The sequence below is a fragment of the Eulemur rufifrons genome, chromosome 7 (genome assembly GCF_041146395.1).
Source record: "Eulemur rufifrons isolate Redbay chromosome 7, OSU_ERuf_1, whole genome shotgun sequence".
In the NCBI taxonomy this organism is placed as follows: domain Eukaryota; kingdom Metazoa; phylum Chordata; class Mammalia; order Primates; family Lemuridae; genus Eulemur; species Eulemur rufifrons.
Window position 1 is genome coordinate 167,683,643 of NC_090989.1, and position 12,027 is coordinate 167,695,669.

Below are 12,027 nucleotides of genomic sequence, written 5' to 3' on the forward strand. Positions count from 1 at the left end.
TGACTCTTTCCCTTAGGAATGATATCAGTTAGTTGGTAGTCCCTGGAAGAGTTATGAATTGACTTCATTTATGGGTTTCTGTGCATCTGTGGAATAACATTTTGCTGATAATAAAGGGAAGGAATGAGGGTGGAGTTTTAGTAGCTGTGTGACTTTGGATAAATTACTCAACACCCTTCATTTGTAAAATGGGAATAATAATTACATCTATCACATAGACTGATTGTGAGGATCAAATGAGAAAATGCATGTAAATCCCATATCGCAGTGCTTGGCACATAGTATGTGTTCAATAAATAACTATCAGCTATTACTACCACGGTCGGTGCTTTTGTCCAAGGCAGGCACCTTCACTCTGAAACGTAGAAGCCAATTGACTTAAATCAGATGAACTTGGCAGCTGATAATTCGATGATGTTACCCTCTGCAGGGAGGACCAAAATCTGTCTGTCTGTATCACCCATCATCAGCCCACACTGTAAAAAGCCCTAAAGCCAAAGCAAAAATGAAACACCTTCAAAGAAACCCCTAGGAACACTCACTGCACTCTAAAATTCGAACTGCTTCCTGACCAAAACGTTCTGTGAACAGAAGTGAATTCCCTCGATCCAGTTCCGGCTTTTGACCAAGGGGGCATTCTTTTTCTAAGGCATCATAGCAGGAGCTCTGCCCAAAAGCAGTCGATGCTGCTGGTTTACGCTAACGACAACCCTTGTCACAGATTCCAGTGGGAAGAAGCATATCTGCTTTGTTTCATTTCTCTGTGGCAGAACAATTAAAATGCTGGCAAAAGGAAAGTAGGATGAATGAGGGTAATTTGAGACAAAGAAGATTGGATGGACATACAGTAGGCTTTGGGGCCTGACAGCTCTAAAATATGCTTTCTTCTCCCTATCCCGAGTGGCTTCCTTGTTATGTTGTGAGCACCTCAAAGGGATTTGTTTCCTGGGAGGATCTTGGCTGAGTTCTACGGGGCTTCAGAGGACTTGATATAATTGTTCCTTTCTGCTTTGGGCTGGGGGCTGGGCTCCTGGGGCTCGAGCGCTCAGTGGAGGGAGTACTCACGTGGAGCTGGGAGGCTTACCCTCTCTGAACCTCAGTTTCAACATCTGCAGAAGAGCGTTGCTGGAAAGGGATTATTTCAAGGATTCAACAGGAAAAATACATTTAAAGCACTTAGGTTTGTGCCAGGCACTTAGCAAGTGTTTAAGGAGTAGGAGCTGTAGCTCTTATAGTTATTTTAGACTTTTGAATTCATCTAATATAACCATCGTCATATTATAGCGAAGGAAAGTAAAAGCCGAGAGGTAGTCCCTTGTCCCAGGTCACACAGCTCCTTGATAAGGTGCAGAACTGGGTGTCCATCCCAGAGGCCCCTACTCTGAGCTGTCTCACTGCGCCGCGCGAACTCTCAGGACTCATTCGGCTCCGTGCAGCTCTTTAATACATCACACTTCTCGGGCCTCCCACCTTTGCCCCCGCCAGTCAAGTCTCCACCCCCAACATCCACTCAATCTCTAAACCCTATTCATGTTGCCTCCAAAATAGACTGCAAGAAATGCCTCCTCCTTTCCTGCCTCGTGGCTAGTGCAGCTGCTGTTCTGTCCAGAAGATTCTCCCTTGTCTTCATCTCTGGATGGCTCCTTCAAGTTTGAGCTCACATCTCCTCTGCAGAGAGATCCTGCCCGACCATCCTAGCTGAAGTCACACCACCCTCCCCACTTTCTCCTGCCCTCTGGTTTATGTCCTGGGCAACAGCTTCTGCCACCGGATAATCTTCTTTCCTTTTTTATTGCCTGTCTCCTTTACTAAATGTAAGCTCCAAAAGGGCAGAGAACATGTCTTCCTTGATCATTGCTGTGTCCTCGGCACCTAGCATGATACATGACACATAGGTGCTCAGTAAATATAAGATGGGTAAATGAGTGAATCAGTGAATGAATGAATTCCCAAACCAGCGTACTTGTTAACACCTGGACAGGACCGAGGGCAGCATTTTGGCTTTCTAGGGGAGGGACCTGGGCACCTGCTTGCTTGTCCCCCTTCTTGGCCTCCTAAAAGAACAGCGCAAGGCTACCCACAAGACAGGGACCCTTCCAAACAAGCATCCCACACAAAAGCACATCTTGCAGTCAAGGGAAATGGGCGGATAGTTGCTAATCGTGTCTTCCAACTGGGCTGATCTTTCAAAAGTTCGAAAGGCGCCTGCCTCCATAAATCCCAGGCTGCTACTGCTGCTGAGGCTGGTGAGGGAGGAGGGTGCGCTTGGGCGCCTCTCGGGCTGGCACGAAGAAGCCACATCTCATCCTCCCTCCTCCCCCCAGCTCCTCTCCAAGAGAGGAAGCAATGCAGATGGAGACGAGAAATAAATATTCCTGCCTGCTCCGTGCCACTGCAGACGTTTTCCAAAATGTCTGGCTTGGACCATGAAATCAAGCCCACCCAGGAAAGGAGGCGCTCAGCGGGAGAAAGAGGGGGAAAGGGTGGCATATTTGTCGATACTCGTCAGCTTTCTGGGGGGCAGAGCACATGGCTCATACTTGGCAGCCCTGCTGAGGTGGGGACGTGGTAAGTGCACAGTAATACTTGAAGAACTGAATCAGAAATGGGAGCAGAGTTAAGGAAACGATGCCAGAGCATCGGCACTATCTCTGCGCCTTTGCAAGGTGTCCTAGGACTCACAGCTGGTTCTTTCACTGGTTTTAAAGCTCTTTCCACAATACCTGCTGCCTCTGTTCAACCCTTTTACTTCTACTCTACTCCTGGGAAATTAACACAACTGGGCTGCAGGAAGCCTTCAAAGGCCCTTTGGAATTTGGGCAGGAGCTCAGAATCCATGTGTGGAGATATTCCTGCCACCTCTAAGCACAGCTCGCCTTCTCTAATACTGGAATACTGGCAGGAGATGAGAACATAGGCTGCAAATGATAAGTGGGTGCTTTTGGCCTTGAGATGGCCAAGTGTGTGGGAGAAGTGTCACTAAGAAGGGAAGTTACAGGCCCAGCAACAGGCACTGAAGTGTTCTGCATTACGGTGCCTTTGCTAGGCATTCTGTGAGGCTGCAAAATGTCTCAGGAAAGAGAGATGAGAGGATGGGAATTTCAGCTTGAAAACTCTGCATAGGATGCTCTGGGTCTTCTTTGTTTCTAACCCTCCCGTGGGATTCCCTGGTACCATGTTCTTGATACTGCTGCCACTGGACCACCTCCTGTAGTCCTCTTGGTGAGTCAGTAATTAGGGTGGGGCCCTTGGTGGATTGAATTCTGCTCAACAAAGAGCAGAGGGGCTTTCCTGGATTTCACGGGGTCAAGTCCAGTGCAGTAAAAACAGTTGCTCAAAATGAAAGCTCAAAGAAAGCAATGTCTTAAGTGGGTGTCGGGGAACAGTTTCCAGAAATGTTGCATTTAATTCTGTCTCTTTTCACCATTTCCACCACTTTGCTGAGGAATGAAACATTGTCTAATATTTCCCATTCATGTGCCCTGAATCCTTCTTTATGAATCTTCCCCACTCACTTGCCCATCTGCCTTCCAGTGCCAGGCAATTGCCAGCTGAATCCCACTCTCTCCAGGAAGCTGTTCAGTGGTAGGGAGAGCTGGCAGGACACCTAGGTTCCTGTCCCCACTCTGCCCATTGCTGTGTGACCTTAGGCAAATGACTCCCCCTCTCTGGGCCTTGGTTTCTTTGTTTGTGAAAGGAGTGGGTTTGGATAGGTTTCCTTTCAGCTGTGATACATTACGGGTGGTTCTACAGAGTGAAACTGGATAGAATTCTTATTGTCACCATCTCCTTCCCACCCCACCTTGGCCAACAAAACTGCAGGCATTGGGGCCATCACAGTTCTGGGATTGAGTTCAATCCTTATATCTGGGAAGGTCAGAGGTGCATATGAAAATAAGCTGGACGCATAGATACGTGGATGCTCTTTAGAAACTATTTTAAGTGTTTTCTGTCTATATTTCCCTTAATTCCCAAGAAGATTAATGGATGGGTTGGGGAAAGATTAAAGTAGGGTATATTTGGAAAGAGGTCATGTGCAAGTATGTCTGCATCTTACAATAATCATATTTGTTACCTTTTATTAATAATAGCTGTCATTCACTGAGGTCTGCTATGAGCTAGGACTATAGTAAGCTCTTTAACCTACACTGTTATCCTTACAGAAGCTTATTATGGAAGACATTATCCATCGCCCACTCTCTTACAGATAAGAAAACTGAGGCGCAGAGAGAATGACCCACCTGCTTGAGATCATAAAGCTGGTATTAATTACCAATACTAATTAATATTGGTAATAGGATTCGAGCCTGGTTCTTTTGGATTCCAAAGACAATGATAGGCTATCCACTACCATGTGCGGGGCCTTGTCTTGGCATTCAGTATCCATCTGGGAGATTCTTCATATAATGAGGCTGTTTTAAAGACTCCATAGGTAGTGGGTCCTAAATTGGTTGCCTGTCCTATGACATCATCAGAGGGAAACAGCTGGTCTCAGAGCCAGCAGGAACGCGCTGTCAGAAATGGCAGGGAAGCACGCAGCTGTGGTGCTTGCCTTGCACAGGGAAGGCTGGGAGAACCAGGCCCCTGGCACAGCCCCCCTACAGTGACCACCTCCACTGGTCATTTGTCTACAGAAAATACAACTGGCTTCTGCCCTGCATCATCTACCTCACTTCTATGCCCTGGTCCAATTCTGGCACAGAATCAGAGCCTCTCAGAATTTGTAAAGAACTAGATCATCCACTGCAGAGGTCTGAACTCAAATGGCTCCCAAATAGGTATGTAAATGAACGAAACAACCGCAAAAGGGCTTGCAAACACACGTCCAGTCTACAGAGACCACCGGAGACCGCCTAGACCCAGCTCCAGCAGGCGGTTGTGATGCACATACGCAGGTCTCTCCCCTTGTGATACAGACTTCTCTGTGGGTTCTCCTGATTTTTAAATGTGGGTAACTAATTCAGTTAAGAAGAATGTACTCAACACAGTGAGGATCATATAAAACATGCTTGCAACCCTATCTGACCTGCAGGTCTCCATCTGCAATCCCTAAAATCAATTTTCTTTATTTGCAGACGAGGAAATGGTGGCCCATGTTAAGTAATTTGCCTGAGATAGCTAAGGCAGGTTCAGGCAGACAACTCTTTGGATACATACATACAGAGATGTGTGTGTGTACAGATACATACACACATATTGTACAGTCACAAATGAAATAGAAATGACGTTGGATTACCGGCTATCATGAAATGTCCTGCTTGTTTGCTTAGTGTTAATATCATACACATTAATAGTTGGCTGTAATTTATACCCATGTACCCAAAACAAAATGACACAATAGCACCCCTCCCTCAAGCCAAACCCAAACCGAAATTAAAACAAAATCAGCAGAGAAAGAAGCTCTTTACTTACGGTAAATGACAGAAAAGAAGAAAACAAAGTCCCTTCGTCATATCTCGATAATTTTGCCAGTACTCCTTCCAAGATAGTAACGAACTAGGAAAACAGCAAAAAAGAAAAAAAAATTATTATTTCAAACTATAATTGTTCACAATAAAGAATAACATTTCCCAACCACACAGAGGCCGGGATTGAGCCCTCTGTTCATTTCTGCATTCTATTATTCGATTCCCGTCTTCGGAGAAAGGAATAGACTGCCTTTGCATGGAAATATTTGACTTATCCGGCTTTCTCTTCATTATTATGTGATTGCAAATATAGAGTGTTACAGAAGTGCAAAGTGACAAAATATTATTGAGTTGCATATAGCATGCGATAATATTAAATGCACTTTTTAAAATCCAAAACTGCGCAAAGCAGTTTTTACGTTACATATTAGCACTACATTTAATCCAATCTATTTTTATTTGTATTTTATCAGTAATTTGGGGGAAACAGAAGTTTAGCACTGGCAAATATAAATGTCTTCCCATTCAGCATTACTTAGTTAAAATTCTATAATTCATGAGGGTGACTGAAATAGCTTTATCTGACTTTTATGTTTTATTATGACTCTCACTGCATGTGAAACTAGAGGAAAAGGGGTTTTCATGATGGCAGAATTCCTTATTACCGTTTAACTTTCTGTATTTAAAAATTTAACTTTGTCAGTGCTGAAAAACAAAACAAACATTTCCCGCATAACCTAGTGCAACGTTTGGGGACAAATTCCTATTAAGTTAACATATGCCGTTTCATCAATTTATCTTCACACGGCTTGAGATCATCGGAAAATCATTTAGAGCTGAGGCTGGGTGATGTACAGTCTTGTTTCCTGAGAGACGCAAGTATCCAGCTCAACTTTTTAACGTGTTACATTTTAATGGAAATGCAGACATCACAAAGCAACGTTCACAATGAAACATTTCACCTGAAGCTGAAGGTTACCTTTGCAACCAAGAGTGTTATCATTTCCTTAACAGTTTCTTCAATTAGTTCATCTATTTTTGAATGATATTGATGCTAAAGAACACAGAAAGACAAAATATTAGCATGTTTGGGAGGTGATGGCATTGCACTCATCAGTAATTTTTAGACAATGCAGTTTATAAATAAAGCTTGGCCTGCAGACCCAGTTTATTTCCTTAGTCCCAGGAGTATCTGTAAGATCCTGACTCCAGGTCTTTGATGAAGAGAGATCAGAAGCTCTTTAAAAAAAATTACCAGGCTCATTTTTCTTCATCCAAGGCTTTCCGATGCCCTGCATGTGTGTAGATACATACACACCTTTACAGAGAGCACACCTTAACAGCCTGGCAGTGTGTTCATCTGGATCTTACAAAGCAAGGTGCCATAATGATTTAGTACAGGAAATGAAAATTATCTTTGGAAAACTGCTGGGGCACGTGGCTTAGGTAGAGGAATCGTTCCAAAGGGAATTTGACCAAGACACTGTGACTGATTTTGCAAAAGCTGTTCTGAAACCTTCAGGTACTTTGGGTTAATGCCTCAGAACTCCCCAGTTTTATCTACAGGTATTGTCTTAGTGTCGAGGCAAAGTGCCTCTTTCTGAATCCTTGAGGCAAGCCACTCATTTTCTCTATTCATTGAGAAGCAGACCCAGGCTGACAGCCTATACTGAGATCGCTGCTAAGTTTTTCAATTTCTCTAACTGCGGCTGTCGATTAAATTTAAATAGTAATGTGAAAACAAACAAAAATCTGCTGTAAATGCCAGGGAAGAAGGAAAAGTGATTTCAACACAAAATATTAGATGCCAGCTCCTTGACATTTATTAGATTATTTTAGTATCCATTTGAACTATTCCACATTTCCTTAACAAAAAATAACAATGCAAAACATTGTTATTTGAAAAGGAAAATGCACTTACCCACTCTTTAGCAAACTTGCAGAAGGATGATTAATTAGAAACAGAAAAAAAAAAAAAGAAGGAACAGTACAAATAAAAATTAGGACAAAAGGACACATGAGAAAATAAAAATCAAATAAAACATCCAAAAAACTATGTAAACATACTGAAATAAGCCATAGTAATGTGGTTTCATATTCTGATAACTGACAATCTGAATTATTGTGAGTGAGCAAAGGATGTGAATTAGGTTCATTTATTTAGAGTCATGGGGAAGGTTGGTTTGTTATTGGAAAACCTGGATGGAGCCCCAGTGCAAAGTTGGAAAGTCACGTTGCCTATAAAAATTTAGCTCACTTTCCTTATCTGTAAAAAACAAAACAGATAATAATATTATTACCCAGAACTAACGAGAAGGGGGAAGCCAGTACCAATTGCTGATTTTGGGAAGGGAATGAGGCCAATCCTGTATAAAAATTTTTAGTGTGTTTGTTCTATTATAATTATTTTAAAAACCAGTGCTCAAGCCCTTTCCTGGCAGTTGTGCTCTTAGACTCATAGGTCTCTGCTTTGAAGATCAAGTGAGGGTCCAGACATGAAAACATTTTGTCAACTACAGTTGTAATTCAAATATTATTATTTGTTCAAGTTCATCAGGGAGAAGATATGGGTAGGGAGAGACAGTCTTATTACTTAGTCATCTCATCCAGTTTCATTTTAGTTGATTAGAGAAAAAACAATAAAGCAAATGGTCCATATTGTACCACCCTGATGAGTCAGAACCCATGTTGGCTATACTGCTAGATCTGAAAAAGGATTTACTCTTAAGTGCATAAACCGCAAGCTAACTGAAAAAAAAATCATCTGCAGAATTCTCTGCTGGAAACACAAAGGAAAATTTCAGAGCAAAAGAATTCAGGAATATTGACAGGGCTCCAAATTCATTTTTAGGTCTTGAGATAAGATCTAGAATCACATGCTTACTTTTTCTTTTCATGTGACTTGCCTCACACCCCACTAGGTTTTCTCTGGGTTGCTATAAATGATTCACATCCATTAAGTTAATTATGGGATTTAATTAAATCAGAAAAGCTAGCTGTGTGCAAAATAATAAAGTATAGAATATTAAATAAGGGGCTCGTAATCAAGCAAAGAAGAACATCACTGAGAACAGAAACATTGCCTTGAAAAATTTGGCTCAAATGGTAAAGAGAGATGAGCAATTGTTCTCCACACACCAAGATTTAAAGAGTTAATAGTCTTGGTTTAAAGAGTTAATGATGTCATTCTTCTTCCCAAGAGAGAAACAAGCTTCCTCTCTAGGTGCTGGGGAACTTCTAACCCTTTCATAGGGAGACAACAGTGGAGACATCAAGGCTTAAGGACACATGGTGGTTTATGGGAACCTCTTCCTACCTTCCACTTTCCATGTCAAACTTGGTCCTAACTTCTCTCCAGGTAGTCTCACTATCTCTCCCTTTCACATAGTACAAATATTCTCATTTCCACTCTTCTTCTGTTATAATGAACATTTCTTTTTTTTCTGCATATAAAACAAAGTGTTTTGATGTGGCTATTCTGACTCCTACTTCCAGGGGAAACTTGAGCATGTCAATCTCTGTTGTTCTATTTCCTCATTTTTGCAATGGGCCTAGAATTGTCACTGTTATGAATTCACCCAATTCACCTAACCAAGTAATAAAATAATGCACGGAAACATGGTTTAGAAACTTAAAAGTACTATGGAGATGTATTATTACTACTACTACCATGTTTGTATACATTTCTTTAAACTCATCTAAAATCCATGTATTTTATTGTATATAAATTTTGCCTTGATTTATATAAAACCTACTTTGGGGAAGATAGTAGAACAGGGTAATAATTACTCTACTTATCATGCAGCAAAGGGAAAAATATCAAAGCAGCCCCCATTTTTATTCAAATAATTACAAAATATATGAATCCCTTTTGCCAGTTTTTCCTGATACATGAAATTTATTGGATTAACTTGCTTTTTGGAACAATAATGAATACTCTTCCTTCACTCTTTGCTTTCTTGGGAGATATATTGTTCTATGCAGATGGGAAGCTCCATGAATGGGTATATATACCACTGAAGCATCTTTTAATTATCATCTCCCTACCAGATTGTTTTGTTATAAAATCTCTTGCAGTCTGATTGACTATCTAATTCTACCTGCATCCTAATATGGGTACAAAGAGGGATCTTTCCCATTTTCTTGTCCTTCCTGATAGCCTTCTTGGATTATATTGCCCTACACCCCTAAATTATATCCTGGGGCCCAAGATCATGGTGATAGCTGCACAGAGAACTAATCTTCAACAGCATGGAAAGTTTGGTGAGTTCACTTTTGCTTCCTATGAGCTAAATTGCAAATTCACAATCACTACGTGAAAATCATTCCATTTGACTTTCTGTGCTGCATGTTTTGCCTTGTCATAGAACAGATTGTGTGTATGTTGTCTTTCTGTTAAGACCATCTGACCTTGGAAATGAGATGAAAACACACTAGACCAAGTGAGAAACTATTTAATACACAATTTCCTCTCTATTGGTACTTCACAAATTTTAATGAAAAAATAAATATTTAAGATAGAAAAGTATGGTTAACAAATGTTTCAACAGCTGCCCTTAGATGTGACATTACTCAATGATGAAATTCAGGAAGTGATTTTAAAATTGGAGATTGCATCACCTGGCCAGTATCTAGTCTAAAACAGGTTGAGGGAGTTGAAATCCAGGGGAAGCCCATATTGGTAACTCGATCTATAATATGGGCTTCATATCCAATACTCACAAAGTGCAAACTATGTAAAAACATTGGACTTCCATCTATTGTTATTCCAATTTCAGGATGTTTTCAGTCATTCTTGGTCAATCTCATTTTAACTCAGTTTTACTTTGGAGATGAATATCCCCATTCTACAAGGTGAGAAAAGTCAAGGAGGGAACATTTCCATGTGACTTCCCACTGAAGTTCTCCTTACCATCACAGCCACTGTGCCAGGCACTCAAAGGAAGTACGTATTTACGGACCATCATGTCTGACTTTATTCTCACTGTTCTCAGCTACCTGGCACTCTAATAAGAGACCTCACTTCCCACAAGTTGGCCACTTAGGTGTCTGTGATTCAGTTATCCTAAGGAGAAATGTCATAATGCCAAGGTAGATCTCCCCAGCATGGCTTGGGAAAACTGACAGTGTTAGGATAAGAATCACAGACAAGAACATAGTATTGGATGAGCCCTTAATAAAGACATTTAGTCTAGGGGTGTATGCACTATTTAGGGAAATCCAAGAAATGTTTAAAAGCCTCAGTTATTATTTTCACTAAAAAAAAAAAAATAATAAGAATGTTGAGCCATATGGGGAGAATACATGTAGTCTTTCCTACTTTATCAGATAGAACAATGCCTAGAAAGAAATAGACACTGCTCTTTAGCATCAAAAATGTTACTATTTGAACAAGTCAAAGAAAACTTTTTAATCTTACATCCAGAAGTTAGGGGACCTTATTCTCAATTTTGACAAGCTACATACTTCCTAAAGGTTGTGTGTTGCATGCTACATTTTTCATCCAACAAATGACCACAGTATAGTTACAAGAGAAAGTGACTTGCTCAGGGTTACACAGTTTAGTAGTTTAAGTGTGGGGTCTACAGGATGTTGTAGATTAAACCACTAGACAATTTATTCTTCTAGAAAACCATACTCCAAGGTTAAGCTAAGGTCATTCTACCTTAGCACAGAAGGGATTAGTGGCAAAGATGAAAGACAGGGTCCACCACTGTGATAAATGTCAATTTATTTCCCATAATGTACCTTCAGCTGGGGTCTCTGATTTGGGCTAGAGAGGTCCACAGGTCTGAAATTGTGTAGTAATATTGTGTGAAAGTATTTCTTTTTCCTGGGAAATGGCTCCATAACTTTCGTCATGTGCTCAGTAGAGTCTGTGACAACAACTCCCTCACTCCTACTACTCTCCCTAAATCCCCAGCTCAAAAAGCAAAAAGTTAAGATCAGAGTGACTTGGCTTGTTTGGAAGAATCGTTTAGCCATCTGACCAGGTCTGTGGGAGCTTTTTAAACATGGCTATAATTTAATTAACCTAGAGAGAGCCCGTGAAAACTGCTGCAGAGAAAGGGAATCCAGTCCTACCGTATCAACACTTCCCTGCCCTGGACTGGTGCCGTCCTTGGGAAACTCAGTTAAAATGTACATCTCAAGAAGCTCTAAGAGGAAATAAATAACTTGAACTTCAACAAACTTAAGAAAACACCTTGTGCTTTAAAGGATACCATCAAGAAAGTGGAAAAGAAAACCCACAGAATGGGAGAAAATAGTTGAAAATCATATATATGATAAAGGTCTAGTATTCGGAACATACAAAGAATTCATAAAACTCAACAACAAAAAGACAAACAGCCCAATTAAAAAAATGGGCAGAGAATTTAAATGGATATTTCTTCAAAAAATATGCAATGGCCAATAAACACGAAAAAATGTTTTAAATCACTATAAATCAAAAACCAGAAGAGATACCACTTCACATACACTAGGATGGCTATAATAAAAAGACAGATAATAAGTATTCGCTAAGATGTGGAGAAATCACATGGCTGGTGGGAATGTAAAGCGGTGCAGCCACTTTGGAAAACAGACTGGCAGTTCTGCTAACAGCTAAGCATAGGGT

General features: G+C 40.8%; 1 protein-coding gene across 9 annotated transcripts in view; it reads right to left on the reverse strand.

Moving 5' to 3' along the window:
• The window catches only part of CADPS (calcium dependent secretion activator), a 454,766-nt gene that overhangs the window by 58,502 nt on the left and 384,237 nt on the right, over nucleotides 1-12,027 (reverse strand). For 8 of the 9 annotated variants that reach the window (XM_069473767.1, XM_069473764.1, XM_069473765.1 and 5 more), the window contains 2 exons: nucleotides 6,388-6,462; nucleotides 5,413-5,496 (listed from right to left, as the gene is read on the reverse strand). In XM_069473767.1, coding sequence (XP_069329868.1) covers nucleotides 5,413-5,496; nucleotides 6,388-6,462 — 159 coding nt within the window. Of the gene's footprint in view, nucleotides 1-5,412; nucleotides 5,497-6,387; nucleotides 6,463-7,329; nucleotides 7,345-12,027 lie in introns of all 9 variants that reach the window. The other variant, XM_069473770.1, reaches the window with a different exon arrangement.